Genomic DNA, 18,641 nt, shown 5'->3' with positions numbered 1-18,641 from the left:
CTCTTCCCCTCTGTTGGGATGGCGGAGGAGGCAGGACTTCCTTCCTCTGATGCCTCCAACCAGCATCAGACCTCTCCATGATGAGCCGGGGCAGGGCATGAGGCAGGAACCTGGTCCCCCTCATACACGGGACCCCGTGTGGCTCCAGGAGCCTGTCCTCATGGACCACATCAGTGTCCTTCTCAAGCCCTTTATTCCTATTTTCCTAGTGCTCCTGTCTAGCACAATTCGGGGCATAGACTAAAGGCTCCATGTAATAGATCCGAAATCCCACTGAAAAGCGGGAGACATTCGACAACATGTATATTAGTGCTAATAATTGCCATAGTGGCAATATGCAGAGCTCAGGAACGAAGCACATTCCAAGAAAATCATGTCTTTTTTGTTCTGGCACTCAGCTTCCAGATGGGTCTGCTACGAGAGGGTGGCAGAGAAACTGCTCAAGTAGCTGTCTCGGGGCATCACGTAGCACCTTGTAAAGGGAAGGAAACACCTGGAGAGGGCTTCTGGAACTGAAAGGCGGCCCTGGCATGGCTGGGACACGGAGTCCCGGAGAGACGGTAACAGAGACAATAGGACTGAGTCACAAACATGGGTTCCGGAGTCAGCCTGTCTGTGCTCAAATCCCGGCTCTGCCACGTCGCGGTCGGTGCCATAAGCGAGCTGCCGGGCCTCCCTGGGTCTCAGTTTCCTCACCTTGTAAATGGGAGAACAATTATAGCTACTTCTTAGGATTAAATGAGATAATGTATGTATAGCACAGGGGCTGGCACACAACAGTGCTAAATAAATGCTGGCGATTACGACAATTAGAGAAGAGCACGGGCAGGAGGTACGTGGAGCTGGCTTCGGTTTCTCCCTGCCGAGACTTAGCTACCAGATGTGGGTTCTCTCCTTCTAGACATCCTGCTCTTCAGGCAAAACCCAAAGCATGATCAGGGGTGGGTCTCAGGGTGCTCACTGGAAGACGAATCCTTCTGCTGCAGGGCTCGGACAAACCCAGGCAGCACTGGGAGTAAGTCACCTGCTCCAGCCCTTGCTCCTGAGGACATCCCGGAGGCGGTGGGGCAGTGACTCCCTCCTAGAGAACCAAGGTGGGGCCCAGTCAGGGAGTCCCTGGGGAATTCTGGGTAACGGCACGCACGGGCGCAGGGCCTGTCCCCATGTGTTCACTGCGCTTGATTTTGCCCCCACGGCACTAAAACATAAGCTCCCGGGGCGCCTGGGTGGCTCGGTCGGTTAAGCGTCCGACTTCGGCTCAGGTCATGATCTCATGGTCCGTGAGTTCGAGCCCCGCGTCGGGCTCTGTGCTGACGGCTCAGAGCCTGGAGCCTGTTTCTGATTCTGTGTCTCCCTCTCTCTCTGCCCCTCCCCTGTTCATGCTCTGTCTCTCTCTGTCTCAAAAATAAATAAACGTTAAAAAAATAATAATAATTAAAATAAATAAATAAATAAACCATAAGCTCCCGAGGCTGGGATTTTTCTGTTTTGTTCACGGATGTGTCTCTAGTGCCTCGAGGAGTGCCGAGTTCTTGGTGGATGAATGAACCTGCGGGCGATGCTCCAAACCTGGGCACTCAGCCTCCTTCTTTCCCGGGCCCCCCACAAACACAGCTCAGCCGCCAAATGTCCTCCTCACCCCAGGGCTTTTAGCCCTGCGCCCATACCCTCTTCCTGTCACTTCTGCACCGCCTGGGCCTGATGTCACAAGAAGCCGGGCAGTCGCCGCCTCACACCCCAGGGGAGGGAATGGGCCGACGGTTTCCAACCTCACGATCTACCCCAAACAGGGACAGAAGGGACCTACAGCTTTCACCTACCGCTCCTGTATCCCAACTACCTACTCCTCCCACCTCGTTTGCACACGGAAGGGACTTCTCTTGGGTCTCAGTACCAGGAAAAGCTGTGTTTCACTCGTGTGCCTTCAACAACCCTGCTTTCCTCTTTGCTCTGAGCACCAGGAAGCCCGAAGCCAAGTCAGCGGCTCGTCCTGCCCAGGGTATTGTGGTGGCCTCAGCTCTGGATCCTTTTGCTTTCCTGCCTCTGCTCTCCACCCTCCTCCACTATTTCCATGTCCAGTTTGTAAATCACCCTGAAATAGTTTTTAGAATAAGGTGGGTGGAAATGTATGAAATAATAAATAAATTAATGAAAGCTCACAGAATAATCATTTCCCCCTTAAAATTAACAGCTTCTTGGAATCTTTGTGGATCACCAAGGATTTAGATGCGTTAATATATTCTAACTGGAAGAAAATACACACACACACACACACACACACACACACACACACACACGAGCGTACAATTACATATATATTCCTAACAATTCCTAGAAGAGTCACATACTATTACTATCCCCATTTTACAGATGGGGAAAGCAATGCACAGAGAGGTAAAGCAGCTTGCCCAAGGTTACACGATTAGAAGAGCCAGGATTTGGACCCAGGCAGTCTGGTGCCACAGTCCATGCTTGTAATCACTATATTAGGCTGCCTCCTTACAAACGTGTACTAAGTGTTAGCTAGTATTTCAGCAAGGATCACCTTCAGTCAGGGTAGCAGCTGGCCATCACATATTTCCCTGTATTTCTCTGGAGAAAGACACCTCCCTACTTCCCTCTGTCATCTGTTTTGATCTCACAGTCTCCATTAAGAAGTTCTCTCTGAAATCCACAGCAGGCATGGCCAGCAGGTGTCAGCTTGAGTGCAGACTCCAGTGGATTGGTAGTGACCGAGTCAAGCATTATGCTAAGAAGCCTCCTGATTGATTAGCAATGTCTGCCATGGACACAAGGAGTGGAGTAGCGGTAACTACAAGGTTTCTACCAATTAAGTGACTCGTGCTGCTACTTAAATCCATCCTCCGTGGTTGTGTTCTCTGGGCACTGGCCATCCCGTGCCCACAGGAGCCTGGGTCTTCCAACTGGAGTCCAGAGCGACCCCAGGAGGGGTTCCAAAGAGACACTCAGAGGGTGGGGACAGGTTTGTGACCAGCTGCCATCTATCTCCCTATCTCTTGCCTTCCTCAACAGGATTCTTCCTTTGCAGGAAGCAGACAGAACAGGGCTAGGAGGCGATTCCCACCCTGGCCAGCTTCCCATTTCCTCCTTGTGGTTTCAACCAGAGTTGAGTGAAGGTGTAAGACACACACAGATGCTGTGCAGACCCCCCCCGGGGGTGGGAGCACCTGCTCTGGCTGGGAACGGTCTGGGGGTGAGGCCGGCAGGGGCTCTCAGAAAGAGGCATTTCTGGTGAGGGCAGGGACCCAGAGCTGCCGCTGGCAGGTCAGCCCAGCCGTGGGGCCGGGTGTGGGGGGGGGGGAGGCCCGAGGAGTGGGGGAAGTGAGGACTCTTTTTGGCTTCGTCAAAAAGAAGAGGGGGGAAAGCAGCCCATTTCCAGCAGGTGGTCTGTTGAAGTTTCCTATGGTGGAGTTTATTTTGGAAGATTGATGACAGGAATTGAGATCTGACATCTAAAACATGCCACGATAAATCATCCCCCTGCTTTCAGAGACTGACACGATTTTCCTCCCTCTGTAACCCGGCAGTCAGAGAGCGGGGCAGGGCCGTCAGCGCGGGTTCAACGTGCCTTTCGGGACCCGACGGAATAGCAAATAATGGTCTTAACGGCAAATCTGGGCCGGCCGCTCTCGCAGGACAGACCGAGAGGGAAACCGGTGTGGCAGTGGCTGCTCTGAGGAAGGGTGAGCCTAGAGCAGCTTTGGGGAACCTTGACAAGGATCTGATGTGAGGGCTCCGCCCTTTCCACTCCCATCCCCAGCTCCCCCGGCAACCTCTGGGCCTTTTGTCCAGGTATCAGATGCTGCCCTCAAAGCAGACGTGCTCCTATTCTCTGGATCCATTACTTCGGGGAGCCAGTCTCTTTGGGCTCTTCTCAGGTTCTCTGGAAATGACTGGGCTCCCTTGCCCCGCCCTGGGCCTTAGGGCGACGCCAGGGGAAGAAGCCTGACAAGCTGGAACTGGTATTGTCTCCCAACCCACCCCACTGAAATTGATCCCCTACATCAAAACACCACCACCAACAGCCACGACCACCCGCCCGAGGTAAGTGGGCCAGAATGGAGCTGCCACACAGCGGCGTGGACAGAACGTCCTCAGGAGAAGTCCACGCTCAGAGCCACGCGCTGGCCTGTTTACCGAAAGGCCAGGAGACCTTTCAAGGACCAGAACTGAGAAGAGATTATCTCTTCTTGCTAATACCCGGAGCTTCTTTGAGTCCAGTTGCTTCTTCTGGGGACAAAGGAGCTGGGCTGACAATGGGGCAAGCCAGCCTTTCAGATTGAAATTGGGACCTACTTTGCCCCCGGAGCCGCCATTGTCTCGCCCTGAGAGGTGCAGAAGTGGTTGGAAGGCAAAATGGCGGCCTCCTTCCCTGTGTCAACATTCTGGAGGGACCCCGCAGGCTTCTGCAGAGGCAGGTCCAGGGGCGCCCCTGGAAGAGAGTGGGGCCGGCTGTCGGTTCCCCCACCCGGGGCCCGGGTTACCAGCAGGGAGCAGGGCCTTTCAGATGTGCAAGACCGGGCGGCGGCTGGAGTTACTTACAGGAGGTCCTGAAAGAGACAGAGAAAAGGCCAGGGTCAGTGTCACTGCTGGAAGGACAGGCAGAGCCGCCTTAGAAGCAGCATCCAAAAATTCTTCGGCCGAGGGGATTCCATCTGGTCTTTGGAGTTTGTATTTTCCTGGCCCACTTTCACCGATATAATCTCTTCCCCCTTTATTTCATCTCCATATTTGCATTATTGGATGAGAAATCCAGAGGTCTGGGCCCCAGGCGCAGCCCGGCTGGGGCCCTAACTTCCCGAGAATAGTCCCCTCTCGCTTCCCGCCCCAACCTGGGTACGCGGCTGCTTTCCAGGACACAGGGCCGTGGGCACCAAGGCAACACGGCCAAAGAAAGGCCAGCTGTGCGACAGAACCTCAGGAGATGATGGTTATTAGCAGCTCCTTGTCCTCTCCACGCTGCCATGAAATGCAAGGGAAAACAAGCAGGAAGCCGCAGGGGCGAACGACATTTCTCGCTAGGTTCCCTGCCTGATGTCTCTCTGGCCTGGTTTCTGTTAAGCGGGTGAGTCAGGCGTTTCTACCCTCCTGGGTCTGCTGCCCGCTCCCTCCTCCTCCCCGCCCTCCTGTGCCCAGGGGTCTCCCTCCCTCTGCACTTATCTCTCGTCTCCTTCTCCTGTCCGGCCCCCCTCCCCCCCGCCTCAGCAATAGCCCATGCCAGCCAAGAATTGCAAATTCACAGAGGGGGCAGGATGGGTGCGGAGGAAAGGTGGGGAAGAGGCAGCCGCAAGTTAGGGAGCTAAAAGCATGTCTGCCGAACATGAGTCATGAGACCCCCAGGGCCGGTGGGATCCACAGCTGGGCCTGGTGTGTCCGCCGGGCCCCTAGCGACCTGGCCACGTTAACACAGCTGCTGCTCTGTTGCGTCTTTTATGCTCGGCCAAGAAAGACTCCTTAAGTTTCCCCTTGCTCCTCACATTCCCGAAGCCGGCTTCCTTCTCTCTGCCTTCATCTGCCTGCCTCTCCGTCCGGCCAGGAGGAAACAGCCTCTTTCATGCTGGGCCCTGTCAAGCCATCCCGTTAAGGGGGAACAAAATGTTTTAAATTAGGAAAAGAATAAGTCAAGAGGAGTAGTGACCGGGCGGAGAGGCCCAAGGCAGGCCGGGGTGGTTGAGAACAGCGAGAGGGAGGGAGGTTGAGGGAGGAGGGGAGCGTCTGGGACCTATTAGGCAGAGGGGCAGGGGAATGTCACCCAGAATCTGAAAATATCCCCTGAGTGCAGTTTGCCAGAGGGGCCAGCCCAGCTGGAAAGTCCGTGCCTCCCGGCTGGGGGAAACATTCTCATGAGAAGCAGGCTGGTGACCAAGTTCAGTACACGGCAATTTGGGGATGGTTTAGCCACAGGGAGGGCAGATGCCCCGCACCCTCCGGGCCTGACAGGGCCCCAGCTCCCAGCGCTGCAGGCTCCGGCGAAGGCCCAGCCCGCTGCTAGCAGGCTTTCTGCTGCATGTGTGTGCCCCATGAGGCGGGCCCGATGAGGCTGGCACTCAGCCAGCTCCCGGGAGAGCCATTTGTTGGGTCCACCCCGGAGCGATAGAAATTCTATTAAAGATTCCGCGAGTTTTGGGGGCGCCTGGGTGGCTCAGTCAGTTAAGTGTCTGACTTTGGCTCAGGTCATGATCTCATGGTTCATGAGTCTGAGCCCCGCGTCGGGCCCTGTGCTGACAGCTCAGCACGTGAAGCCTGCTTTGGATTCTGTGTCTCCCTCTCTCTCTGCCCCTCCCCTACTCACACTCTGTGTGTGTGTCTCTCTCTCTCCCCAAAATAAGCAAACATTAAAAAAAAATTAAAAAAGAAAAGATTTCAGGAATTTTTATTTATTTATTTAATTTTTTTTTTTTTTTTTAGTGTTTTTATTTATTTTTGAAGGAGACAGAGAGAGACAGAGCACAAGCGGGGAGGAGCAGAGAGAGAGGGAGACACAGAATTCGAAGCAGGCTCCAGGCTCTGAGCTGTCAGCACTGAGCCCGAAGCGGGGCTCGAACTCACAAACCGTGAGATCGTGACCTGAGCAGAAGCCGGACGCTCAACCGACTGAGCCACCCAGGCGCCCCAGGAGTTTTTATATCATCCTCACCGCCATCATCACGGCACACGCCTCCATGGTCCTCCCTCGGTGCCAGGCACAATTCTAAGTGTTCCCCATTATGGAGAAGGTTCTATTACCCCCACTTGGCAGATAAAGAAACTGAGTCACAGCAAGTCAGAGCTACTCCACCCAGGCCCTTCACTACAGTGCCCCTCTCCACACCTCTCCCTCAGCCGCATGCCCAGCTTTTTTTCAGCCTCTGTCTCCCCTCTTTTAGATCCTCCCATCTCTCTGTTTTGGGCTCCTTTTTCTTATGCAAGGGAAGCTGGCTGGGTCAATCTCTTCCAGGCCACCACTCCCCCACCCGAGGCTTCAGGAATGGGAAGAACCCAGGTTTGTCACTCGATTCTGTACCTTAGGAAGGGAAAGACGTTAGGGGAGTTGTATAAAAATGACATGTTTCTCCGGTCAGTGACGATCCTTAAGTGTTTCCCCTGAACTCTTCAGGCGCTGGGAAAACCTCACTGCGGCCCTGCCCCCACCAGCACTGGATTTCAGAGCAGCAGCTTCCGCGAGTGTTCCATCCGGTGCCCAGCAGTCAGAAGGTGGCTTGGGAGCCTACGGCTTTGCGAGACCCAGCGGTGCCTTGCGGTTATAGATGGGTCTCCCAGGTGGCCGCTTGGCCATTCCTCAGTAACACCGATGCCGACTGACCTGTTCCACGGCCCAGGCACCAGAGGACAGGGTCACCCCAAGGCAACCCCAAGTCCTCATTGTACAGATGGGAAAACAGAGGCCCAGGGAGGGTAGTGACCATGCAGTCACTGTGTGGGTAGATGATCGGGTGGGGCCAGAACCCAGGTCTCCTGACTCCCCAGCCAGGGGTCTTCCTAATAAATCCCACGCTCACACTACCACAGCCGGAGGGAGGGGGAGATCACCTGACTCCATCCCTGGGCCTTTTGCAGCAGGGAGGATTATGAAGATTGTGCCAAGGTCCTGGGGTGAGCCCAGCAGCCTGTGGTGAGGTTCCCAGGGTAGGTCCACGGCAGAGGTTCTGCCTGAGACCCTCCTCTTCCCGCCTGATTTCTGTCACCCACCACCTCTGTGAAGACACTGCTGTCCTCTCCAGGGTATGGCTGACCTACTTCAAGTAAACAGCAATGCTCCTCTCGAATGGACCTGTAGCAATGAACTTCTAAGAAGAATCCTGGGGTAGTGTTCTAGCTCATGCCTTTCTTCAACCATTTTTTGTATATTCATTCATTCATTCATTCATTCCACAAACATTTGACAGTTGCCTGCCATGTGTCATTTGCTGTGTCGGGCTGTGGCTCTGTCCAGAAAGAGAAGGCATAGTCATCACCCTTTGAGGAAGGAAAACTTCATTAGCTAAGCACCTAATATCCACCAGGCCCCAGGCTAAGCTCTAGTGATATGGAGATGAATCACTCATTTCCTCCCCTTGAGAAGTCAACAGTTTCCTGTGTTAGAAAGCTGGCAAAATTCCAGACAAGAGAAAATGAACACAAGGATTTCAGGACAGAGGTTTGCCACAGGATCCGTTCATTTAATCAGTCGACAACATTTACTGAGTGCCTGCTGTGGTGCCTAAGGTGGTCTCCTTGCGGTGTCTGGGGTGTGTGTGTGTGTGTGTGTGTGTGTGTGTTAGGTTTAATTTCTGTCCAGCAGAGCCTAGATTTGAACCAGGTCTCTCTTACCCAGAAGCCTGTGCTCTCCAGCCAGTGGTCACGAAAGTCATCAGGGGTAGCACAGCCCGGCCCTCAGCCCCACACCTTTCTCATGTGGGCGGGTAAGCCCCCTCCCCCTTTCCGGAGGGCTTGGCCCCACCCAGACCCTGGGTCCAGTCCTGGTCCTGGACGGGGAAGCCAAGAGCCACAGGGTGAGCCCAGGTTCAACGTCCTATGAGCCGTGATCTGATCCTGCGGGACTGCTGTGCTCCCAGCAGCTGAGGTCCTGGTCCTGACCCCTGCTGGTCATGCCGTGCCAGCTGGAGCAGGGTTTCTCCAGCGGGGGCAGTTTTGCACCCCAGGGGGTAGTCGGACATCCCTGGAGACATTTGTGATTGTTACAACAATCTGCTTCTGGTCTCCTGCAGCTTCCTACAGCAAAGAATGTCAATTCCGCTGCGGGTGAGAAACCTTGCCCCAGACTAAAGGGACCAGTCCTGCCTTGGGGCTCCCAGTGTGCCTACAGTCCCGCCTGTGGCCCTATGTCGAGGCTGCAGCCTTCCCTCAACCTGGCGCTTTGCCAGCTTTGGGGATCCCGTTCTTCTGAAGGCTGGCCTGTTCTACCTCCACTCAAGACCTTGTTAGGACAAATAATTCATTTATTGAGCATTTACTCTGTGCCTGGCACTATGCAAAGAACTTTACGTATTTTATTGCACTCAGTCCGCCCAACAACCCAGTGAAATAGATACTATTCTTCTTCTTCCCATTCTACAGATGAGAAAGCTGTGGCCCAGGAAGAGCTTAAGACCTACGCTCACGGTCCAGAGCTAATGCATGCCTGAGCTGGCCCTCCCACACGGATCTTCCTGGCACCACCGTGGCATGAGCACAGCTTGGTGTAGCCTTGCAGGACCGGGGGGTCCCTGAAGCTTGCGGAAGGTGCACGCGTGGGAAATAAATGGAGCCCCTTCTGTCTTAAGGAGTGGCCAAGGAGGGAAACACGAGTAGCTTCCAAAACCATTACAAGAAATTCATCAGTGACGGACGGGTGTGATGGCCGGTTAAGGGAAACTGAAGGAGCCACCAGGCAGCCTCTGTCCTTTGAGGCTGACATCAAAATGAACAACAAGGCTGTCTCCTTTTACAGCCCCGCGGCAGGAACACGGACTTGACAGAGAGGGCCAAGGCAGATTTCTGGGCAGACGCTCCGGGTGCCGTGCTCTGGGAGTGTGTCTGACAAGTCAAACTTTATGACTGGGAGCATGCTCACTGAGCTCTACCACAACCCAGCTCCCATCTTACAGATGAGGACGCTGAGGCTCAGAGGGGTCATAACTTGACTGTGGGTGGTGGCAGGTAAGTGATCCCGACTCCTACTCCAGTGCTATTCCCACAGCAGCCTACTACTGGCAGAGCTTTGAGGCGGAGGAAGGAGGCTTCCCGTCTCTTCCAAAAAGTACACAACCACTCAGACGGGGTTGTGCTGAAGCCAGCTCATCCTACGGCCTTGTGAGAGCCGGCCGTGTGCATCTCTTTCCAACTCTGTTCAGGGACTTCACATTGGCAGCTGGAAATTGGCCATCATGGGAGTATTCACACCACAGAAATTGGCAAAAGCTACAAAGCAGCCCCACCCCCCCACCCCCACCCCAAGAGCCATCTGTTAATCATTTCCCAGCACGGTGCAGCTCAGATCTGTCCCATGATATCTCTTGGCCACAAGACATCCACAGACCTTTCCAGTTGGGGCTGGTGGAGAGTAACAGGTCCTGGGAGGAGTGGGCAGCAGTTAAAATCACACACGCCACATGCTTTACTTCCGCACTCACTTCAGACATTGCTAATCAATCACAGCTAGTCTTTCCCCAATGAGCCTTGACAAGGCTTCGGAATTCTTTCCAACACAACCACTATAAATCAGCAGGAACTGGCATGGGAGATGGAACCTATTAGTCATCTTGGAACTAGAGCCACCTGGGGGCTGAGACACAGGGAGGCAAGTAGGAGAAGCCTGAGGGTCCTTTTCTGCCTTTTCAGGTGAGCTGGGTCTAGCCTTGGGGCATAGCCGAGATGGGAGGAGGAGAGGCTGGGTTTCCAGGACACCTACACACGCCGCACACTTGGGGTAGAGAGTAGCATTAACGGCAGCCCTCTTCCCCACCCCCACCCAGCTGTCTAGAATGGCATTGGGAGTGGGGAGCCTGAGCAGGGAAAGGAGCAGCCAATGAGATCCCCCCCACCCCCAGTTCACTTCATGCTCTGGCCCCAGGATGTCCCCGGGCCCCGGGACCTAATGCTGCCCCATCTGGAGCTATCAGAGGGCAATTCAAGTGGCCACCTTCCTGCAGACACCATGGAAGTGGCCTTTGTCCCTGGCGGGGCCTCAGGCCAACTCCAGGGGTTTCTGGAACACTCTGCCCTTGGCAAACCCTTCCTTTCGATCTGGAGGCTGTGCTCTCTCGTGTCCTTCCTTCCCATCTTCTTTGGTGAGTGCGTGGGGACAGGCAGAGGGTGGTGGGACGAGGGGGGGCTCAGCGCCTCGCCTGGCACTTCTGAACACCGAGTGCACACCTGGGTAGCAGACTCTCTCGGTTGTGTGCCCCACATTTGTTCTCCCTTCCTCCTTCCCAACGTGATCCCTGTTTTCCTCAGGTCTCTGCCATTCTCCACACGGCCCCATGTCTGCAGGGAAGCCAACCTCAGGCCAAGCACTAGGAAGGGGCGAGGGGCCCCTGTCCCTGGGGCCAGGACCCTTGTGAAGATGGCTCTGGTGGGGTCAGTATGAACAGGCCAAGGGGGAAAGCCACGGCCGAGGACACCAAGGGACAGGGGATCTGTTCCCCTGTCACGGGGGAAGCAGCCCCAAGGCCCTGGGGGGTGGCTGAGAGGGTGGCCACAGGCTGCAGCAGGGAGGAGAAGAAGGGAGGACCTGGCCGTGGGGGTCCTGCCCAGGGGCAGAGGGCAGTGCTCAGTCTCAGGCAGGAGGGACAACAGTTCAGACCACAGCTGGCCCCCGGCCACACCTGTGTCCCCGTCCACAACAGTGCAACCACAGCTGCGATGCTGGGAGCCCGAGAGAGCAGGGCGCCGGGAAGGCTTGGCAAGGGCAGGAAGGGGCTGAGTTAGGCCCGGTTGGTCTTCCCGCCCTCCGCAGAGGCAGAGGCTTGAGGGCAGCCCGAGTGCAGTACGAGGAGGGTGAAGGGAAAGTATGCCCTGGCACACCGGAGCCGCGTCCCCACCGTGCTCGCTGCACAAATGTTTGTTATCGCAGACAGCTGCTCAACGCCAGCGCCGTGGCCAGCTGTGCCGGGGGTGCTAAGAGTCAGACACTGTCGCTGTTCTTGGGGGACTTCCTCTCTAGTTCAGGAGACGCCTCCCCACCCCAAGTGACTCCCCCCCCCAACCCCCACCCCCGACGCTCCGTCTCCGGGCTTGAGCTTCCGGCCAGCTTCTCCCTCCGGCGCAGGCCGCCTGCCGGTCACCCTACCTACTGCCTCCCGCAGACCTCCAAGACCGAGCCCAGAAACCCAAATCAGACCGGGGCCCCCGCGCTGTCCCCCCGCTTCAGCCCTAAGCCCTGAGTGCCATCCAGATTAGGCCTAGATGTGCTGTGGGTCTGGGTTGCCCACTCCCTGGGGACCTCCTGCCCGTCATGCTATGTGGCTGGATTTTGCCTTCTCCAGGCTCTTGTTTCACCTTTCCTCCTTTGATACACACACACACACACACACACACACACACCCCTGAGAGCTGGTAGCAGGTAAAAGCAGCCCCCTTCTGGGTGGCGAACCAAGGTACAGGCAGGGGACGTGCTGCCCACGGCCTCGTGAGGATCGGCCTGCACCGCAGGGCCAGGGTCCTCACAAGACCCTCCACCTCCACTCCCAGCCCCGAGCCAGGGCTTACTTTCTTCCCTGGGGTGTCACGTGGGTCCCCGCAGGAGGATAAGCCTCCGAGGCACCACACCTCTGACCCTGGTCCTTCTTCCTGACACCGGATCTTGCCACTGTATCCGATGTTCCCGTGGAAGGCCCTGCTTGGGGCAGCTCAAACGTCACCGCTCCCCTGGCAGGGCCCCACCAGGCCACTGCTGGAAGGAGAGGAGCGGGGGGCCAGCCAGGGCTCGCGGTCCTGGCCAGACCCCCCATGGGGGGGGCCAGGACCCTTGTGAAGGACTCCCCCTCCTGCCCCCACATAGGACAGGAGCTTCCCTCAGAGGCCCAGGACAGGCTACAGGCTCCGTAGGTCTTATCTTAACCTCCTGGGGAAAGGGCTTTATCCTTTTCTTTTCTTTTTTTAAAATATTTTTTTAAATGGTTATTTGTTTTTGAGAGACAGACCGTGAGCGGGAGAAGGGCACAGAGAGAGGGAGACACAGAATCTGAAGCAGGCTCCAGGCTCTGAGCTGGACAGAGCCCGACTCGGGGCTCGAACCCACGAACCGCGAGATCATGACCTGAGCTGAAGTCGGGTGCTTAACTGACTGAGCCACCCAGGCACCCCTAACGCTTTTCTTTTTAACTTCCGCATTTATTGCTTCAACTGTAGAAGCAAGTAAGAGTCAACAGAACTTAGATGATGGGGCCAGAAGGGCAGACGGTAGAGAAAGATAATCGGCAGTAGGTCGTTTCTAGTCCCTTTGAGAACTTCGCGACCTCACCCACGGGCTTATGTCAGACCACTGTCATCTCTCAAGTCCAGCTCCCTGAGCCCTCCCACTGAGGACTGATTGCCAGCGCCACCCAGACCATGCGCATCTGAGGGGGAACTAGGCCCAGCCACACTCACACATGGTCTCATGGTTTCTCTGTTCCTTCTTTTGCTTAGAAGTAATGGAACAGAAGCCTGACTTGACACCTTGGGTCTTTTGCTTATCAAACTGGTCTCCCTCCCAGAACGGTGGGTAAGAGCATCGGTTTTGGAGACAAACGGCCACTGGCTCAAATCCCAAGTGTGCTCTTTGTGAGCTGGGTGACCTTGAGCAAGTTGCTTAACTTCTCTGAGGTCCAGTGTCCTTTTCTGTAAAACGGGGTAATGGTAGGGCCAACCTCATTGGAGTTCAAGGAGTAAATGAGAGACTTCTGGTAAAGGGTTTAGCAGCGTTCCTGGCTTGGAGTAAGCACTCAGTAGATGAGACCTCTGTTCTTAACGTTTTAGGGCTATTATCATATTCAACCCTAACTAAGCCTTATCAGATGGACACCTTCATCACTCTCATTTTACAGACGAGAACACTGAGGCACAGTATCTCCTGCTTGGGGTCACAGGCTGCAGCACGCTGACTCCAGGGCCCAGGCTGTTAGTCTCTTGGTCGCACTCACTGCCTCTCAGACGAGCCCCCGAAACCCCGGAAACCACGGAGAACAAACAGGCAGGGGTCAGAGGGTGTGGAGATAAGCAGAGCAGCATGGAGTCGGGTGACCATTTGACCAAAATAGTACAGGTTAAAGTCACCAGCTCTGAACTAGTGGGACGAATTACGTACGCATTTTCTTGCTTCCTTGGGCCCCTGACACTTCCAAGTTGGGGTCAGAATCAGAAGTCCTGAGTAAGGAAATCTGGAGGGTAGGTCTTGGGGGTGGAGATTACAGGACCAATTCTGCAGATTCAGGAAGAGGGGCGGCAGGCATTGTTTTCTGGCTGGTTTCCCGGAACAGCCTCAGGCTCAGGGCAGAGGGGTCCAGCTGCCTGAGCGCAGATGAGGGCAGTGGGCAGGGGGGTGGGGAGAGGCTCTCCATCAAATCACCCCCGGGGTAGTCAGAGTGGAGGTCAATCAAGGAATCAAGGATGAGGCTCCCATCAAGATCTGGTGGCTCTGACCCCCCCCCCCACCCCGCCCCGTCCCGACTCTATTTTGATAAGGATCTGGAGTCTCACTTGAACTTGTCACCTTTGACGGAATCTCCAAGTAGCAGTGACGTCGGCCCGAGTGACCTGGAGATATCTCTCATGGAGAGTCACTTCCTGCCCCACCCCCACCCCTCACCTCAGGTCCTTCCCAGGAAGTGAGAAGCTGAGGAAGTCAGCCATTGAACAAATAAATGGTGCTCCCCTGCCAGGAACGGTTCTCCAGCAAAAGTGGCAGCAGAAATAGGGCAGGGGCACATCACCTCTTCCAAGCAGTCGGCTTTGATTGACCACAATGCCGTGGTACCACGCTCGGATCTCTCCCAAGCCCTCCAAATATTCAGTTAGTTGTCGTTCTCATTTTTATGTACAGATGTTAATTCCCTATCTTTCCTTTCGGGTCTTTTCTGCTAGATCGTAAGATTTCTGATGGGTGTGGTCATTTATCTTTTAGCCATTACTCCAAGAGGAGGTGAGGGAGATTAGATGCTGCAAACCCCAGTGCCTGCAAAGAGCCACGGAAGTACCAATGAATGAAGCAGGCGATAGGGCAGGATAGAGACTGCGGCAAAGTGCTGAGGGCTAGCCCGCGTGCCTAAAATGGAGTTACCACTCGTCAGCTCCAACCAAATACCGCCAGGTTGGGATGCAGGCTCATTATTATTGGATTTTGAAAATATTCAAGAAAGATTGCAGATTTTATTCAAAATCCTCTGGTTTCTATATGTCCCTATTCGCTTCAGAAAATAGAGAAACTAGTCTGCAAGCCAAAAAGGAAGCTGCATTTGGTCCTCAAGTTGCCAACTCACAACACACAGCCTCTGGGGGGCTCTCCAGGCCTGATGCGTTCCAACTCCACAGCCCAGAAGTGCTGGCCCAGAAAGTGGGCTCGGTAAATCCTTGCCAAATTCACGAATGAGTACACGTAGGTCCGCTGGCTAGCACCTGAGCTAGGGAGCTGTGAAGACACGATGTCATAACGGAGTCTGGAAACTGAACTTGTGTTTGAGCATGAGTTTTAACCCAGTGTGGAATGGCTCGGCTATGCCACCTTCGAGCGTGCTTACATCCCTCGCCCTCCGTCTACCACGCATGGAAGCCCAGAGCCGAAGACCAGCATGACCAAGGCCCCAGTCTCCGGATGTCAGCTGAGTTAGAAGGCTGAACCTTACTCGGGCCTGGAGGGAAAGCAGGGTTATGTTGAGCAGTGACTGGGATAAATTAACAATCAGTTAGGTACTTAACTGCCCTGGATATCCATTTTTCTTAAACCTTACTTTACATTGTACACATTTATTTATTTTTTTTTAATTTTTTTTTTCTTTCAACGTTTATTTATTTTTGGGACAGAGAGAGACAGAGCATGAACGGGGGAGGGGCAGAGAGAGACGGAGACACAGAATCGGAAACAGGCTCCAGCCTCTGAGCCATCAGCCCAGAGCCCGACGCGGGGCTCGAACTCACGGACCGCGAGATCGTGACCTGGCTGAAGTCGGACATTTAACCGACTGCGCCACCCAGGCGCCCCTACATTGTACACATTTAAAAATATATAGCATAAGAGTGCCTGGGTGGCTCAGTCGGTTGAGCATCTTGACTCTTGATCTCACGGTCTGTGAGTTCGAGCCCCACGTCGGGCTCCATGCTGACGGTGCAGAGCCTGCTTGGGATTCTCTCTTTCTCCTTCTCTCTCTGCCCCTCCCCCACTCACTCTCTCCATCTCTCTCTCAAAAATAAACAAACTTAAAAAAATTTTTTTAAAAATGTATACCATAATTAGTAATCAATAAATGATAACGTTTGGTCATAATACAGAGTGCTTTAATTTATAGGGGCATAATCAAGTGAAAAATTTGCCTGTCTCTGTCTCTCCATCAATTGTGTGTTAAGCAGCCAGTTGTGTTATTTGCTCATAAGACCATGGTTAAGGCACGTGTGTGCAGGTATGGGCCAGGGAGCCATAAAGAAATACATGGGCTCATGGGCAGCAGCCTGGAGACCCTGGATGCATCATCTGCCATACCACCTGCCTGAACAGCACCACCACAGTCCAGCCCTTGAACCTCATGGTGGTCATGAAAACACCCACTACATGCCGGGCAGCAGACTGGGTACTTTTCATTCCCAGTTTTAATTTTTCATAACACAACTTTTCTGCAAATATGTTCACTTACAGATGGAAATACAAGGGCTCGATAAAGTTAAAGTGATTGTCCAAGATCAAATAGCTACTAAATGGTGGAGCTGGGATTCTCACCTGGGTCTATCAGACTGTAAAGCCTATCCTCTTTCCACACCAGTGCACTGCCTGGGGAACCGGGTGTTTCCACTCTTCCTTACAGCATCCACCATTCTCCAGGGAACCACTGGCAGGGTTGAGACAAAACCCAGATGTCGGAGCCCTATTTTTAGTACCCAGACTGCAAATACCTGAGACACATACCACGAACTTCTATCCGTGGCCCATGGCAGACATAACTAGTCGATTTCAGCACTGCCCCTTGTAATTTTGGCAGCCATAACCAATCAATTAGAGCTGGCACCTATGACGAAATATATTTGCCTTCCTTGGCCAGGGTCTCAGCAGCACAGCAAGTAAAAGAATTTCCATAACGTAGGATGTAGAAACTCTAGCCAGAGTCCAGTGGCAAGCAGAGATAGACGGAAACTGCTATCTTAGACATGCGACAGGAGAAGGGGCAGAAGGAAAAGGAGAGGGTGAAGTGAGGCCCCGTAGCATATACGCCAGGCTGGACAGGCTGGGGGGGGGCAGGGCTGGCATGGGACCCCGCGCGTACGTGTTGGGGCTGTGGGGTGCTGGGGTGAACGAGGAGCCAAGGAACTGGATACATCTGAGCCGCGAAAAGTGAGAACACTTTGGGTCTCACATTTGGCTTAGCTTTCTAAAAAATAGTTTGGTTTGTTTTTCTGACGTTTATTTATTGTTAAAACAGCTCTTTAAGAACATTAAAGGACATTTTTGTGAAAGAAAAGCATCGTCCCTAACCCCGCAGCGCCCTGCTCTCCCACAACTGTTTCCATTTTCTTTTCTTGCCTCTGGCCCTCCTCCGCGTGCATACATACATTTGCAGGGTGGAAATTAGCACGCACGCAATAGGGCGCACTGCCTCTTTCGCTTAAATGTGACAAGGTAAACACATCCCCACACGGTGCAGCCCTTCCAGATGACAGTTTTCAAATGGCTGCACAATACATCATGATTTACCTAGATCTGTTGGCTGCTAGATCTGCAAGTTTCTGTTCTTTTTATGTTTTACGCTACAACGAATACCTCTGTGCACGGAGCACTTTTCTTTTGATAGATTATTTTTATTTCAAGCGAAGGAAGTGGAGCTGTGGGGTCAGTGCGAAAACTCCGTAGGAGCATCGCTATGACTTTTTACACTGGCTTTTGACCTCACGCGTGCAAACTCTTGAGAGTTTTCAGAGCGGGAGAGGGGCAGAGAGAGGGGGAGACACAGAATCCAAAGCAGGCTCCTAGCTGTCAGCGCAGAGCACGATGTGGGGCTCGAACTCATGAACCAGGAGATCACGACCTGAGCTGAAGTCGGACACCCAGCCGACGGAGCCACCCAGGTGCCACCCCCCGTACGACTTTTTAATTAAGAGAAAACGCTTTTGGGGGGGCGGGGTCACCCTGGCACACCAGGTTGTGTTATCAGGTGTTGATTTGCATGAAGGAGCTCACAGCAGAGAAGGCTCTACTCACTGCATCTCTGCACAGAGCCCCTCCACCCCACCTTCCTGCAGCTGGACAGCCCCCAGGCTTGGGCTTTGGTGGGGAGGGCAGGCGAGTGTGAGAACAGAGGAAAAGGCTGGGTGGTCTCCCAAGTTCTGGACCTTTTCTGCCCGAGGCACCAGGAAAGTACAATAAACACAGACCGAGCAACCCCTGCCCCAGCCCCGGCCTCGGCCCCAGACCAGCCCCTGTCTCTGCCCCAGCACTGCCTCTGCCATAGCCCTGCCTCCCTGCCCCAGTCCCAGCCCCTGCCCCAGCCTTACCTCTGCCTCTGCCCCAGACCCAGCCCAGCCCCTGCCTCTGCCCCTGCCCCTGCCGCTGCCCCAGCCCAGCCTTAGCCATTGAGGGTCCCCCTTGACTGAGAGCACACTTCACTGCCCAGGAGAAAGGTCTGTCAGTTTAGCCCTCCAGGCCACACTCCTCTCCCCACTCCACCCACTGGGGTCTCCTAGGATTGAATGAGCGTCACTGTAGGTCATACTCAGCGCCACCCCGGACCTTGTCCCCAGCTCCTTGTTCCAGCTTGGCGTTCCGCAGAGCTGCAGGGCCTTCCTGGACCCACGTGGGCCCAGCCTCCTCACCTAGCAGAGTCCTAGCCAGCCCATAGTCACAGATGCTTATGGAACCCTTGCTTTGGGTGCCTGGCACTGTCTTAAGCTGCTGCTGGAGCGGCAGAGGCGAAAAAGATGGAGTGAGTCCTGGCGTGTGACCTCGGGCAAGTCAGCCTCTG

General features: G+C 54.5%; 1 protein-coding gene across 1 annotated transcript in view; it reads right to left on the bottom strand.

The window, feature by feature from the left end:
* COL13A1 (collagen type XIII alpha 1 chain) overlaps positions 1–18,641 on the bottom strand; it is a 142,335-nt gene that overhangs the window by 75,790 nt on the left and 47,904 nt on the right. The window contains exon 3 of the mRNA XM_047071960.1: positions 4,564–4,571. Coding sequence (XP_046927916.1) covers positions 4,564–4,571 — 8 coding nt within the window. The remainder of the gene's footprint in view (positions 1–4,563; positions 4,572–18,641) is intronic.

The sequence above is a fragment of the Lynx rufus genome, unplaced genomic scaffold (genome assembly GCF_022079265.1).
Source record: "Lynx rufus isolate CCGP_SWC_20201006 ecotype Redwood Valley unplaced genomic scaffold, mLynRuf1.p SCAF_11, whole genome shotgun sequence".
Classification (NCBI taxonomy): Eukaryota; Metazoa; Chordata; class Mammalia; order Carnivora; family Felidae; genus Lynx; species Lynx rufus.
This window is presented reverse-complemented; position numbering and strand designations above follow the sequence as displayed.